General features: G+C 34.9%; 1 protein-coding gene across 2 annotated transcripts in view; it reads left to right on the top strand.

Annotated features, from left to right (window-relative positions):
• The window catches only part of SEMA3D (semaphorin 3D), a 194,127-nt gene that overhangs the window by 110,968 nt on the left and 66,094 nt on the right, over positions 1 to 17,065 (top strand). For both annotated transcript variants that reach the window (XM_007982331.3, XM_073009164.1), the window contains 3 exons: positions 2,036 to 2,155; positions 7,685 to 7,778; positions 10,397 to 10,525. In XM_007982331.3, the coding sequence (XP_007980522.3) occupies positions 2,036 to 2,155; positions 7,685 to 7,778; positions 10,397 to 10,525 (343 nt within the window). The remainder of the gene's footprint in view (positions 1 to 2,035; positions 2,156 to 7,684; positions 7,779 to 10,396; positions 10,526 to 17,065) is intronic.

Genomic DNA, 17,065 nt, shown 5'->3' on the forward strand with positions numbered 1-17,065 from the left:
TTCCCTGCCCTGCATGCTCTCCCCGATGCACTAACGTCTTTGTGCAGGAAAAACCAAGGAATAAAAGTCTTTTCAAAAAGCGAGCATGAGTGAGCAAATTAAAGGCTGGATTATAAAACTTCCTACTGTAGCCATGAGGTCATCAATAAAATTTACCTGGTGATCAAGTACATTTTCATACTTTTATCTTATCTTTTCTCATATTACTTTGTCTTCATTGTTTGTTCAAAACTATTAGTATTGACCTGCCATGGTGGCTCATGCGTCTAGGGGATTGCTTGAGGCCAAGAGTTCCAGACCAGACTAGGTAACAAAGCGAGACCCTGTCTCTACAAAAAATTACAAAAATTATCCAGGAGTTGGTGACTTGCACCTGTAGTTCCAGCTACTCAAGAGACTGAGGCTGGAGAATTGCTTGGGCCCAGGAAGCGGAGGCTGCAGTGAGCCGAGATCGCACCACTGTACTCCAGCAGCCTAAAGAAACAAACAACAAACAAATATATATGTATGTCTGTGTGTGTGTATGTATGTGTGTATGTATGTGTGTGTGTGTGTGTGTGTGTGTGTGTATGCGCCAGTTGAAACGTTGTAGCTCAAAATCAGGGTAAGGAATACACAAGTAATAAATTTTTATTATTTCACTTAATCTACATAACAGCCATAACAATCCTATCATTAAGTCATTGTCTGCCTTTTTAAAAAATTTTATTTCATTCTAAGAAACACCCTACCAGTAAGGTTATCATCTATCGTTGGGGTTTGTTCGTTTGTGTTTTTAAATATATTCCTCCTAGGAACCCCAACAACAACAGCGGACCATTAGGTCCATGCCTGACTGGTGAGTAACCTATGGCCACTTGGGCAGAAATAAACTGAACTTTTTCTATGAAATCCAGCGGTTTATAATCAGATTACCAACTTCCTTAATAACCCAACACTTGCCTGTCTCCTGGGTAAAGTCAATCTAGAATAAAAGTGTACTCCAGCCCAGTGTTTACTTAGGCGTCTTTGGATCTAAGAATCATGAAGCCATGGTTAAGAAATTGCATCTAACAATTATGTAAAAATACAGTATCACTTGCAGGAGATAGATTGAAAATAATATATAATAACAAGAATAAATACTTTGAAAAAGAGAGAGTCACTATTTACTGCTATCTGAAGCATATAAAATAATTAAGTTCTAAAGATAATGATGACGTAAGGAAATATTTTTAGGCATAAGCATATGCAAAACAAAAAGAAACAAAAATTTCTTCAAAAATTTGACTTGGTGTAAAAAAAGTCCATGAGAAAATCAGGGATTATTGAAATTAACCAGAAATAATCTGATTCTTAAAGGCTCTGAAACATTGGAAAATAAATGGCAATAAGTGGTAGGGCATCTGGTCAATAAGAATAGAATACATAGGTAGAGATGCACGTTTGTGTTCAGTGTTTTGTTCAGTGTAGCTGAGACAGATGACATTGCACACAGTAGTAGCTATATAGTATAAATTATGTGGTAACAACAGATCATGATAGATTTTGTGTTCTATGTATTTCTTGTAGAAAGTAAAGATACCAGGTGTAGTGGTTGGTGCCTGTAGTCCTAGCTACTCGGGAGGCTGAGTAAGGAGGATCTCTTGAGCCCAGGAGTTTGAGGCCAGTCTGGACAACATAGAGAGGTCTCATCTCTAAAAAAATAAAAAAGAGAAAAATTTAAATATGGACGTCTAATTCATATTCTGTTTATATCCGTTTTCTAGGCCTCACTGAGTACCACTTTAGAGGCTTGCATTCTAATTAACCCTAATTCTGATTAGTTCAATGGTTTTATAACTTCAAAAATCTAAAAAGCTACTCCTTTATCCCATGGTTTCTATATTTGTCTTGCCTCCTTTGCTACAACAGATGTCTAGAATTTCTCATAAATCTTTTTTCATTTGTGCTCTTACTTTTGAAGACTAATCTACTTGGAAAACAGGTGGCATAAATGATAATATTTCAAAAACCTGAATTATGTGTTAATGCTTTTAATTTTTATGCCCAATAGACAGAATGTGCAAATTTCATCAGAGTACTTCAGCCATATAACAAAACTCACATATATGTGTGTGGAACCGGAGCATTTCATCCAATATGTGGATATATTGATCTTGGAGTCTACAAGGAGGTAAATAATGAAAAAGCATGAAAAGCATAATTTATTGTAATACATTGTTATTTAATTCTTATGACATAAAAGAGGCAGACTTGAATATAAAGACTGAAACATATATGGCCAGGCATGGAGGTGCATGCCTGTAATCCCAAAACTCAGGAGGATGAAGTCAGAGGGTCCCTTGAGCCAAGGAATTCAAATCCATCCTAAGCAGCATAGTAAGATCTGTTTTAAAACAAAACAAAACAAAACAAAAAACGAATAGTTTATGAACAATATAGTAACTCATGTTCTTAGCCATTCTATGGACTGTCGTTTTCACCATATACTTGATCTACCTAATAAAAATGTTTTTCTATTAAAAGTGGTTTTTAGCAGGATGATCAAAATTAATAGTGTAAAATGTTAAAAGCATTTGTTTTTATGGGCTCCATGTACGTCTTTATTTTCTGTTGACTTTCCTTTTTAACTAGATATATATATAGAATGTTGCTGTTGGTAAAAATTCATTTTCCATAAGATCTTGTAGTGGAATTGTATTATATAAATAATTTCATTTTCCCATCTAATAAAGTTTACCTGTTATGTATAATAGTGGACACTAAGTAAAGAATATTTTAATAATTTTGTTAAAACTTTATAGTCATTGGCACAATGAATTTATTGTTTCAGCTGGACCAAATTGGCATAATGGAAATAAAGGATGTATTAATTAGGAGTAATGTATTCCAGATATCAATTAGAATTTTAATAAGTGAGAAACATGCATATTTTGGCAATTAAATTATTTACCAATAATTTAGTTTACTGTCCTTGTGTTATGAACTTCATGCCATCCACTTTACATGGATTATTGCTTTGGAATTTCACAACACTCTTAATAAAGCCAGTGTCATTATAATTACCAATTTACAGGTTAGTAAAAATTAAGTCCCAATGGAATAAATAATATGCTAAATCACCCAACTAATAAATGGTCTTGCAACAAATGGAATCAAGGCAATGTAACTCTAGAGCAAGCATGAGCAACTGAGCTTTAGGATAAGTGCTCCCAGTTGTTTCTTGGTGATGTGCAATGTCATCCTCATGTTTCTGTAAGTACAGTCATGTGCATCATAACAAAGTTTCCATCAGCAACAGGCTGCATACAATACAGTAGTCCCATGAGATTATATTACCCTATTTCTACTGTATCTTTTCTATGTTTACATATATTGAGATACACAAATCCTTACCACTGTCTTATGGTTGCCTGTAGTATTCAACAGTAACGAGCTGTACATGTTTGTAATCTAGGAGCCGCAGGCTATACCAGATAGCCTAGGTGTGCAGTAGGCTCTACTGTCTAGGTTTGTGTAAGTGCACTCTGTGATGTTCACACAACGATGACATTGCATAACGATGTGCTTCTCAGAACATACCCTGTCTTTAAGTGATGCATGACTGTACTTTTTGTGAGTGACCACACATATTTGCAGGATAATTGGCTGCATTTCTGAAAGTCAAGTCTGGGCTTATGGAAAAGGTTTCTTTACACTGACTTAACTGATTCACACAGAAATCAAACCCACAACTGTGGATGGATAGATTTTGCTCTCTAACCAACTTGTCTAACCAGCCCAGAATCAACTGTTTGAAAATAAAGCAACCCTGACAGTTAAATTTCGGAACCACTAGGAGACTAGGAAACTTGAATCCATCATTCTTTGTTGGTGGTGTAATGCTCTCTTGTCTAGCTCTGATGCAGGATAATATATAACGTTAGCTCATAGCATAGGGTGTAATTATGTGATATACCCCACAGCTTGAGTGTGTTTTGAGGCCTAAGGATAAAGGCCAAACTCACAACCTGCTGAAGGGGGCAAATAGTGTTCTATAGCTTCTTAAAAGTCACAAACGCTGGCCGGACACAGTGGCTCACACTTTGGGAGGCCGAGGTAGGCAGATCACCAGAGGTCAGGAGTTCGAGACCAGCCTGGCCAACATGGTGAAACCCCGTCTCTACTAATAATACAAATGTAGCCGAGTGTGGTGGTGCATGCCTGTAATCCCAGCTACTCTGAAGGCTGAGGCAAGAAAATTGTTTGAACTCGGGAGGCAGAGGTTGCAGTGAGCCAAAGTTGTATCACTGCACTCCAGCCTGGGTGACAGAGCAAGACTCTGTCTCCAAAAAAAAAAAAAAAAAAAAAAGTCACAAGTGCTGAAAGGGAATTTAGATTTTAGATGGAGCTAATTAGTAGCTAATTAGCAGCTTGGGACTGTCAAGAAGCTCTGGGGCAGTCAAATTTACAAGTTTCATGAATAACAGAATTATGAGTAAACAGGGGCATTGAACCTTGAGTTTTCAGCTGGTCTGGCACACAGGTAATTGTATGGCAGCCCTGCTTGAAAATTGTTAACTTTTTAAATGAATCATTAGTCCCAAGAAATCATTGTACTTCTAGAGGGAGTTTAGAAGTACCTTCCATTTTCAAATAAATAAGGTTCCTCCTAAGGTGGCTGGGAAGAGGGAACAGCAATACACCAAAGGAGCAGAAGGTATACTTCAGGGACTGCATGCAGTGTGGCTGGGGCAATGGGAAGAAACAGGGAAAAGCTAAGATGAATCCCAGATTTCTGACTTTGCCAGTGAGTTGAAGAGTGGCATTATTTATTGAGGTGAGAGTAGTAGCAAGTTTGAGGGAAATATGGTGAGTTAGTTTTTCACATTCTGCGTTTGAGGCATGTTCAGTAGGTCATGCCAAGTGGCCAACTGGAGCTGGAATTTAGGAAGGAAGTCAGTGCTGCTGTCAACAACTTCTAATAGTAAGTTGAGGACAGATGGCCAGAGTTTGAAATATGGTTCCAGTCGTTTACTAACTCCATTGCTGTATGCATACTCTATAAACTTTCTACGCTTCTGCCTGTTCAGTAAAATAATGATAATAGTAACTATTTCACAGAATTATTTTGAGAATAAAAATGAGGAAATGATTGTATACTATTTGGCATAGCACTTGCATCATTCTATTCACTTAACATTCATCTATTTCTAGATAACAGAAACACAGAAAGCTAAAGAGGCGTGAATATACACAATATGTATATTTTACATATTTCTATAAAATAATATTTGTATCCCACAGTGCTGGGAAACCTTGAAAGCTGTTTAATACTTGGCTTGGTATCATTTCCTCTGGGACCTCCCCTCTGCTGCTGCAGATCTTATCTTTAAATTGCCATGATATTGACAATAATGTTGCTTAGCTGTTGTGATCGTTAAATGTTTTCTTACTATCATTCCTACCTACTTGTATCATCTTTACTTCTCTGCCCATATTTCCATCTGCATAGCTCAGACAGGTGCTTTTTGCATAATTAATCAAGAATAAGGAACTTCATGGAAGCAATCTTATAAAGTTGAAGTCTCAAAATATAGAGTGCCATTAATTCAGTCAGTTTATTTCAGGAAGCACATGGAATCATCCATTTTTTTTTTAAATATATATTATTTTCTTGTATGTGTCCTTGACTGGCTCAAGGAAACTTGCTTTCTTGCTATCTTCTATTTCCAGTAGATTATAAAGGGAGACCTTGTCCTCATCTTCCACAAATATCAATATAATGGGCTTCCATGGATCATTTAATCAAATATTGTATTCAAAAACAGAAGTCTATACAATTTTAAGAGTTTATCTAGTACCTTGGATCCACTGTTACATTTTCCCAGGTATTTTTTTTTCTTTAATACTTCCTTCTTTCCTCTTTCCCTCAGATCCTCCCTCCCCCGCCTCCCTTCCTTCCTTTTTTTTCCAGCTTTTTACTGTAATTTTCTGGGGCATCAGGATTCAGTTCACTTTTCTCTTTACAATATCCCATTACAGATTTTTGAGTCAATAAATCTATTTGATTTGTGGAGAATAATGTACCCTTAATGATATTTAAATATGCTTCCGAGTCACCATCTGCAGTTGTTTTCCCCTGGCATATCTCTGACCCCATCCGCAGTTGGGAAGCATGCCCTAAATGTGTTCTCATTAAACTTTTTTTCATAGCTCAGTTCCACTATTACAACTTTTCATTAGTTGGCCTATTCTAACAAAACAAACTTGGATTTGATCATGTTGTGGTCACAGTGAGTCTACAAATTAACTTCAACACATTTTTAAATTTATGTGTTTGAAATTCTGAGACTAGATTAGTTAAGAGGATAAATTTTGGAGACAGTCATTAATTCAACCTCTGCTTTGCCTCTTACGAGCTATGTGAGAGAATAAGGTCAATAACCCTTTCTATCCTCAATGCGATATTTGCAAGTCTGGAATTATTAAAGTATTACCAGCTACATTATTAGGCTGGTGGTAGCAATTCAATGAGATAAAGGGCATAAAGTTGCTGGCATTAGATTAGTACCTATTTAGGTACCTTTATTATTTGTATTAAAGTGTTTACTTAAAATTATGATCCATAAATTGTTAACCAGGCTATTTAAATTGCTATTAGTATTTAGTATTTTTTTTTAAATTAGGCAGTAGTTACTATTGGTCTTGTTCAAAAGAAAAACAAAGATCTGAAGTGCAACATAACACATAATTTTCTCTGTCTCTTTTGCTTTGTTGCTTGTGTTCTACGTAAGTTGCACTGAATGGTCCTTTTTTATTACATGTGTGCTGTGATATAACCTAATAGATACGTCACCTAGACAGAATGTCTGAAGTGCAGGATTTCTGTAACTAGTGCATGCACAGAGTGAGTCATCATCCTTTCTGCTGGATGGTAGTGCTGTCATTGTTATGAAACACTCAATCTCATGGGGCCATATTCATTATACATTCATATTTTTTCTTGGAAAGTTCAACTTAAGATGTTATTTATTTTCCCGAATACTAAAAGTCTGCCAATGTCATTCTGTCTGTGGCCACTATTATAAAAATAGATGTTTCAGCCAAAGTAACTATGTGGTTAAATGTGTACAGTGTTTTTGTAATAGTGAAATACTACAACAGGATTTTTTTTTTAACCAGATGTATCCACAACTTGAAAATGAGCTGTCCGCCTTAGAACACTTTTATGTTACTATAATTTTAAAAACTGTTACAAGGTTTAAGTCATTTGACATAGTTGAAGATGCTTAGTTATATAACTCATAATCATTATCCTGAAAGTATGATTATTATAGCAAATCTATTTCTTAAAAGATGAAGTTGGTTTTATTAGGCTTAATAAGTTAGTCATGAAGCTCAAGAAATGTGTGTTCTTAGTGGTGATTTTCATATTGATAATGGTGGAGACTAAATGTACTGATGAGTACATTACTACTTCCATTTGAAAAACTCACTCAGTATTATCATTGCCACTTTGGGCAAAGGGAGACCAAAACATGGTTATTAAGTCTTGCCAGATATGTGTGCTAAAAAGTTAAGGAGTCCAGCATGATGCACATGCTGTATACTCAATTAATTTTATCAAATTCATGAGTTGGAATTCAGTTTATATCTCCCACATTCTTACTGTTTGTAATATTTTTAAAAAGCTCACTGATATTAATATTTCTCATAACAGGATGTTATATTCAAACTAGACACACATAATTTGGAGTCTGGCAGACTGAAATGTCCTTTCGATCCTCAGCAGCCTTTTGCTTCAGTAATGACAGGTAAGATCAATGATAGGCAGTTCTTATCCTTAAATGGTTTTCTAAGAGTTATTTGTTGACTGAACCACATTTTCCTATTGAGTTAAAGTAATTGTTGACTAATCTACCATCAGCAATTTGTTTCCATTATTTTAGTGCCAGATTTGTCTGTACTGAGCATCCTTCTCAGTAAAGGAAGGCCACAGCAATCCATGATGTCTGCACAGTTACTTTTTAAATGAACTTCTGATTGAATTTTTATAATGTAAAAGAACACATAATTATGTGTTCTATATTTTATATTTAGATGTCTGGGGATTTTCTTATGTTGTTATATCTCCCTATCTGACTTAATATGGAAATTAAATTTAGCAATTCCCTATGTGGGTGAATTAAATCAAATTAATCAAGTTATAGAATACAGATAATAGAATATTATAACATCTTCTTTTGCAATTTCACTATAACCTGATTTTATCAGTGGAAACATGAAATTTCTGCTAGCGTAGCTAGTCTTCTCTCACTTTGTATACATCTTAAATTCTCTTATGAGATAGCTATCTTGTTCAAAGAAGCAGTGCTGTGTGGTCTGAAGTCTGCTCCAAGGAATGTCGGCAAGACTTCTGAATTTCAACCATTATAAGGACTCCTTTTGTCTTGGTTTGGTTCATGACTTTAGTTTCTTTCTATTTAACTTGTCTGTCAAATGTTTGAATAGACGATAAGAGTGAAGCACCATGACATTTTAATTTTCACTTAGTGAAAACTAGTGATTTTGCTTTGAAGTGACAACATGTGTGTATTTGTGTTTTTTGAAAATTATGTGACTAATGATCAGTCATTATTCTGAGAAAATGAGATACATGGTTTGTGATTCTGATTTGTGAAGTGGAGTTGGCACACTCTTAATAAAAAGCAAAACAAAACAATAGATTGGTGGCAGTTGTTACACCCCTTATGAATCTCCAAGTAATTTTAGGTACAAGAAAGAAGTTTGAAAGCCTGGATATTCAGATCTAATTTTTATGTTGAAATATATTTTTCCTAACAAAACATTCAAATACTTGCAATTTTATAGTTTTCAAAGTGACATTTCACTTTGTTTACCAAACTTTTTAATAATGTCTTTGTTGTTATTATTTTATTCTTTTTAAAAAATATGCCCACAATGAAATATTGCCATTTACCTGATACATCGTAGGGAAATACTGTAAGAGGATGGAAGCAGTACCTAATCTACATCTACTTTACATAGCTGGAGTTCTCTCTCTCTCTCTCTCTCTCTCTCTCTCTGTGTGTGTGTGTGTGTGTGTGTTTCTTTAGAAGTTAGCTATCTCATTCTTGAGGTTGAATTATCCCTGATCATTCATTGAAATCTTATTTCGATGGATATAAACAGGGGCTATAGAAAGTATCTTCATGCCTTCTTATACAAGGCAGAATTTTAAAGATATATTTCTGAGCAAAAATAAATTTCAGTGACAACACAATGTATTTGTTCTCATATTTAGGCATTCATAAAATCTAAATGCTTTGTAGGAATTAGCCATTTTTTACATTGTTCTATTAAATGTAAAGCCAAGTGGTTGACTAACAAGTTTCTTGAAATAGTAAAGGTTTACCTCTCAAAGAGACAACATATTCTCCTGCAGGGACAGCCTTCTTCCTGCCACTCCACCCCACCCCTACCTAACATCCTGACTAACATTAGGGAACATGGATCCTTACTCCCTTCTCCTTCCCTTATGTTTTTCTCACTCCCCTTCCTTCCATCTTCTTCCTCTCTCTCACCTGCCTTTTCTCTTTGTCCTCCCCTTCTCCTGCCTCCACTTTTCCCCCTCTTCCTCTTACTTCCCTTCTTCCTCCTTCTCAACATCCCTTCTCTCCTCCTCCTTTTCCTTCTCCTTTCTTCTTTGTTCTTCTCTCTCTTCTCTCTCTTCTTCTCCTTGACATTCCCCTTCTCTCTTTTCTTTCTGTCTCTGGTGAAACAGAACATGCATTTTACACAAATAACAGAACAAAGAAGTTTGGTATGCAGTAATGGCAACATCTTTCCCCTTTCAAGAATTCCTATTTATCAGAACTATTAGAGACATGATTAGCTACAAAGAATGCAACATGTTATAATTACCAAGAATGACTTCAGTGCTGAAAGCTCCCTTTCAGCAGAGGTTAGGCAAAGAAAATTTGTGGTCATTGAGGTTGTGTCAGTTAAGTAAATACTAATTACACAATCCATTCCTCATTATGGCATTTAGTTTTTCATATTTTTTGTGTCTTATTCTAAAGAAGAACTCTTAATTATGATATTTATTTGAATTACTTGTGGGGAGAAGAGAAAGAGGAATTGCTTATTATTATTTATTGAAAAGGGAAGCTGATGCATGTGCAATTATTAATTCAGAAGAATTTGCCCTGTTTTATATTCAAGTATTCAGCATCAGCTTACCAAAGTAAATTGAGTTATCCTTTCTTCAACTGAGATAAATTTTCAAAATCTGAATGTGAAATTTATGAAACAATACATTCTGATATTAAACAACAAACATCTTTGGTGTCATGCTGTAAAATTTGTATATGTTAAATAGCATCTACTGCTGTACTCTTAAACATTCTGTGTACTTTTTTCTCCCTCTCAGATGAGTACCTCTACTCTGGAACAGCCTCTGATTTCCTTGGCAAAGATACTGCATTCACTCGATCCCTTGGGCCTACTCATGACCACCACTACATCAGAACGGACATTTCAGAGCATTACTGGCTCAATGGTTAGTGAATTTTTTGTTGTTCGCTTTTGATTGCCTTGCCTTTGGTTTAAGATAGATAAGAAGTGCATTATTATTCATTCTAATGTATTTTGGAATAACTGATTTAGCTCAACATTATAAAATACATTTGAAATAATTCCTCACTAAGAAAATCTCCAAACCCTTTTGTTTATATAGTAATACATAATATTTATTGAGTGTGTGCTATTCCTCAACACTCTTCTATGCTCTAATTAATATTTTACATATTTACAATGACATCTGGGATGTATGATTATTTTATTCTTTAATACGCATAAACTGTTATACTATAAAAATACTGAAGTACGGAGAAGTAATTTGGTCAAGGTCTTACAACTTGTCAGATGCAGAGTGAGAATTCAAGCAGGCAATCTTACTCTTGCAGTCTTTGTTGAGACCAAGGCATGTACTGTCTGTTAGCCCAATGAACTGGGGTTAGATTATAATGATAACTTCTATTGCTTAAAAATAATATATATTTGGGTTAAGACACTTCTCTTCAAAATTTTAAGCATATTAATACTGACATATTTTTGTCTCATTACCATTTTATTTAAGAATCATACAATATTTTGAGTTTAATTTTTTTAAAAAAACATAAGAATCTTATAAGTGAATTTATTTAATTAATCCAAGGAACACTACAAGGCATCCAACTCCACCCCACTCCCCACTACCGCCTTACAACAGATCAAATTTTATCATGATTCTCTAATATGACTTTATTCCATTGCGTGGCAGAATGACTTAACACTATAATTTAAGCAGGCAGGCATTTTTCATTCCCATAATAAATATTGGACCTTAGTGAAAGAGGCCAGGGTAGAGATTTCCTAGGGGCTATCTCTTTATCTCTCAGTGCCTTTTAAGCAGTGACAACATAAACAAAAGGAAAAACACTTTGAAAACATTTCTTTAGTCAAAAACTCCAGATCTATTTGTTTATACAACAATGTGTTTCTCATCAGCCAAAAAAGTACCCTTAATAGGTAGTCTTAAAAGGGAAAACAAATATAGAATATCCAGGACTATGTGATTACCCATTAATTTCTTAACACACATGAAAAGCAAAGCTATCTTTTTGTGCATTGTCAGATATTTGTGGAATTATTTGGTTTGAGAGTAAGTTCTTAGATGTCACCTATAGAATAGCTTAGACACCTATTTGAGTAAAAAGATATTTTATGGCTTAAAATGAAGTATAAGATTGTATCTCTGTATTGGGATGGCAAATATCACGTTTCTCCTCATCTAAAAGACAATAGTATTTTTTCCATTACTGTAACATATTCATTAATAAGTCAGCAGCATTGTCAATACAATAAATGTAGGAAATATGCATTCAACTCTTATTTGCCTAGATATGCTATTTTTAGTGCTGTATGAAGAAGATTAGAGATTAGGAAGCCTTTGAATTGGTTTAACAATTTGCTTAATAAATAACTTCTGAGACCCTATTGCCTACTGGGTGCTACTCTACCCTTGTGGCCTGCATAGATAGATAGGGGAGGGTCACTGACCTCACAGATGATAAATGCCTTGCTCAGCCTGAAGCATAAAGCGAGAGTGGGAGACAAGGCTACAAAGCTGTAAATATTATCTTGAAATCATGATGGCTTACTTTTTAATCAAGGAGTCAGAACTTTGTTTTTCTGAAGGTAACTTACAAAAACAATAGCATGTTTTATAATAGCATGAATGGAAGACTGAAGAAGGATGAGGACAGAGAGACAAGAGGCCATTGCATGAAACTAGGGAAATGAGAAAGGGACAGCAACAAAGGTAGTGGAAGTGGGGATGGGCATGAGAATATACTGCAAAGAATATTTGAGAGAGAATACACTGGCTTATAAATAGAAGAATCCAAGGACACGAGGCAGGACTCAAGAGATTTGGATGCTGGGAAAATTTGCAATTAAAGAAGCCAGTAGAATGGAAGAAATTGAAGGTAGGAGAAAAGACAAATGGTAGAGGAAGTCTCAGTTGACCAAATTCAAGTAAATAATTATGATGCAGAAAAACTGACTTTTATGATTCTAGGAGATTCAAGGCAGACTGCTTAGCAGTTAAAAGTCAGGGTGATCATATGACCTACTTTGCCCAGGACATTTTCAGTTTGCTTCTGTTCTTTTACTCTTAAAAGTATCCCAGTTTAGACCAAAATTATAGCTTTGTTTCCGTGGAATTTATTTATTTGTGCTTAATTCCTGAATGGTGACTTTGATCAAACTTTAATGTCCATTCAAATTATTTGTCTGTAAATATGGAATCTATTAACAATAGGATCTATTCACAGGGTGTTATAAGGATTAAATTAAATCATATTGGGAAGTCTATTAGAAGACAATTTTAAGAGCTGAATTAATGTCAATGTCATCGTGATCATTATTATTCCTGAAGGCAGCAGTGGGAGGTAGAAGTGGGGCTAAAACCTGAATTCCGTGTGATTCTCTACCATCTCTTTAGCATTTTGTATTATTGACCGTCTTTTCATTCTCTCCCTCTACACCTCATAATTCTGTGAGCTCATCCATCCGAATAGTTTCCACTGTTTCCTGTGTTCCAGTGTTTCCTAAAATTGTATTTCCAACCTTTTCCTGTAACTAAGTGGCCTTAAAAATAATTTATTTGGATGACTTCCATTTTCATTCTAGATTAAAAGAAAAAAGATTATTGTTTTATATAAAAATCAAGATATGTAAGCCTTAGTTTTGACTGTGCTGTTAAATTGCTTTAAGGTTTTTACAAGTGGTTTAATGACCCTTTGTTTTAATTGGATCTAAAGTCTAAAATCTTGTGAATGTTATAGATCTTGCTGCTTCTTTAAAATCTGTCCTTCAATATCCATTTCCTAATTTTTATCTATTTTAACTTTCTTAATTTCATCCACCCGGTTACCTTGGAGCTATCTTTGATTCCTTCCTCTTCTTCCTCTCCTTTATCTAATCTATTGCTAAGAGCTTTTACTTCCTTGAAAATATCTGCTGACTTTGTTATTTCTATGGTTACTATTTTCCTATAGGGCTTCATTACCTCATCTCTGCTTTATTACCACCATTTTATTGTTTACTAACAGCTCTCCCCATTTCTCTTTTCCCATTCAAATTTATTTTATATAATATCCATGCTAGTCCTATCTTTGGCACTTTTAAAGTGCTATTTTATTTGACTGTTATAATCCTGAGAGAATTACTATTTGCACTGTTTTACATTTGGTGATATATTAGATGTCAGATAATAGTTGATAGTTAAACAGCTAGTAGAGGTGAGACTGAAGCTGGAATATGTGTATCTAGCCCCCGACATTGTATCATTTCCGTTGTATGATACAGTTCATCAGCTCAAAATCCGCCCTTTTGATGGCATATCCCCAGCTCTTTGCAGCCTCACTACAAACTGGGCCATACGCACATGCCATGTAGGGCAACAGCAAACCAAGGATGTGGGTCTGGTAGCAGGAATTAGGACTGGAGTTCAGCAAGCAGTGAGGGAGACCTACACCGTCTGGCTGGAGCCAGGGAAAGCAGGGAAAGTGCAAGCAGCCAGTCAGATGTTTGCTGAGGGAAAGGCAGGCCAGAGCTAGAAGACCACAATGCTTCAGGAGACTCAGTCATTCAGGAGTTCCCCAGTCCACAGAAACTAGGGCAGAGTAAGGGGAGAAATTATAGAAACGATGATATTCTTATAATGAAGAGGGATCTGATGGACTTAGACAAAATATTGGCTTGCTAAGAGGATGTTTCTGTCCTTTATGAGAAATGGCCATTTTCCAGATACAGTCAGCCTAAGGTCCAAAGTCAATGGGGTCATCTGTCTGGAGTCAGGAGTGGGAGGGGAGAGAATACAGATGAACTGCGACAACTGAATATTTAACTGTTAAGATGCAGTTTCTAAAGAATTATCATTTTTAATATGATGCTTCATGAATCTTTTATAAATCCATTTTTATCACTGAAGCACTTAGGGAGTTTAAAATTCTTGATACATGTGTGCATGCCATATTGTGTTCTGTGCCCCACTTGGCATTAACCAGAGTGAGATCAGCTAACCACTTAACAGTATAAAGATCCTTCTTAGAATTATTCTAGGACTGTTTAATCCAGTTTCAAGATTTAAGAAGTAGGAATCCTGATTCCTTCCTTAAGATACTAATCCATCTAGCAAATACCTTACGAGGAGGATACAAAATGGCAAAGATGAAATTTTTTCATCTTTGAGGCAGTTTTCATTTGAAGTTGTAAAAAGTGTTTTTTACAGTACTTTTATGGGCATGTCTAAATGAAGACTGATGGTTCCACACTTTGATTTATCAACTTAATCTTAAAACATATAGGAAATAGGAATATAGATGCAAACTAGGGTGTTTACTCAAATGCAGTTGAGCTTTTGTTACAATTTTAGGATAAAACTAAGAAGTGTGACCACTTGGAAGATGAAAGCGAGCAATAACGCCTCAGATGCAAGCAGATGTTTTTGTTTTCTTTCTTGGAATAGATGAGAACTTTTGTTTTAAAGTTTCATTTTTAACATATGGAGACAGTTTTCATTTGAAGTTTCTCTTGGAGTGATCTGTTGTCCGTAAACTCTCCTTCCACATGAAAGGAGAACATTAAAAAATAGTAATAGGAAAATGAGACAATAAGAAGTAGTAAAAGGAAGTTAGGAACTTACTGTCTGTTCAATAATGCTAGTGTGCTCATCTGGGTGAAAAGAGGTTTATAGGGAGAAAGGGAAGTAGTGTGTGCTGCAGGCCACATGAGTTTATGCCATTTTCTTTTGGCAGTGCCTCTTGGTGTCATGCTAGAAGTTCATCTGAAAATGCATGATTTCAAACTGCATTCCTTTTGGGGCATGTACTTAAATGCCAAATGGAGAAAATGTGCTATAATAAAGCCCAGGTGCCTAATGGTATAATTTTAAATTGTTGAATTCATCAAGTATGCACTGATTAAATGATACCTCTTTTTATCCAAATTTGGCAACAAATCAGGAAGAGCTTCTGTCATAAAATACTAACATCAGAGTTCTAAGACTGGACCTCAGCAGAATCTACAAGAAAGGAATTCTGTTCTTGCAACTTGTATTTATTTTTAACTCTCAAGTATGCTTCCTGTTTAAATCACAGAATAAAGCACTATTTGATACTAACTCTTTTTCTTATAATTAAATTTCTTTATACAATAAACATTTAGCTTTAACACCTCCAGTATTCCCCTCTAAAACATTTTTTACAGTGCTGGCAAGAGAACCAATATTTAAAAGAGAGTTCAATAAAATCAATAATGACTGAATAAACAAATAAGACTATCTATGATATACATTAGTTGAAAGGTAAAATCAATATCGCTTGGAAAATTATCCATGCTCTTTCCTTCTCCCACCTCATTGATGTCATACTGAAATTTCTGAAACATAGACTGGTGTCATAGCCTACCTATTGGCCATTTCAAATAGCCATACCTGTCAACACTTGGATGATTTTTTTCATATGCTAAATGGATTGTCCTATGCATTTCTACAATATGACAATGAATTGCCATATTTATTTATACTCCTTTTAGACATCTTTTATCTTTCTATTCTATTTTATTATTCTGCTCTTTTTTCTTTTAATTGAACTATGAAAATAAGTGAGCAGAAATCAGTTCATGGAACCTCTTCTCCCATTTGAGTGACTGAGGAAAGCTTTATAAGCGACTGTCTTCTTCATATTGGTATCCCTTTTAACTGTTATGTTTTCCTGTTTCAAATCACTGAGTTCTAATTTTTTTTTTCTCTCTAGAGAGGAGATTCTATACACTTTGTACCTTTATGTTATTTTTTAAATTATAAATTCAATTCAATCATTTTGTAGGTTTGACAGGACACTAAAATTTCAAGGGCCATCATGCTGCATGTGTAATTTCTATATTAATTATATGTAAGTGCCACGATAAATTCTACTAATGTTAATACCAATTTTAATCCCACATATTTGTGAAGATAAGGAAAGCTAATCATTTCCTATAATTTCTGCATAGTTTCAGTTTTATATATTTTTCCCATTTATATTACTTAAGACTTTATTATTAAGTCACCATACCGCCCTGTCCATCCATACAACTGTAATACTTACCTTGAGTTAATGAGTCTAAATGTATCTTTTTCCCATTCCATGTATACATAGGGTTTTATTTATTTTTGTATTTGTATATGTTTGAAATACACATGGCAGTCCAGCTAGAGAATTCCATCCAGTTTGGCAGCACTGGATTTAAACATCTGTAAATTCAAAAAGTTCTGTAGATTCTTATTCATCCCTGGTCTGTGTTTGTGGGAACCCACAGTTGGTTGGTTTTCTCTGTTCATTGTTGCAATATCATTTCAAGTCAATGGGAAAATCATGGCTAGGCATTCTCCTTAGCCATGTCAATATTTCCTTAATCCAGATTATATTTGGTTTGATATAGAGTGTCAGTTGTTATTAATTCTTGTATTAATTCAATAGTTTTCTTTTTTTGCACTAAGTTCCTTGAATAT

This window comes from Chlorocebus sabaeus, chromosome 21, assembly GCF_047675955.1.
Source record: "Chlorocebus sabaeus isolate Y175 chromosome 21, mChlSab1.0.hap1, whole genome shotgun sequence".
NCBI lineage: Eukaryota > Metazoa > Chordata > Mammalia > Primates > Cercopithecidae > Chlorocebus > Chlorocebus sabaeus.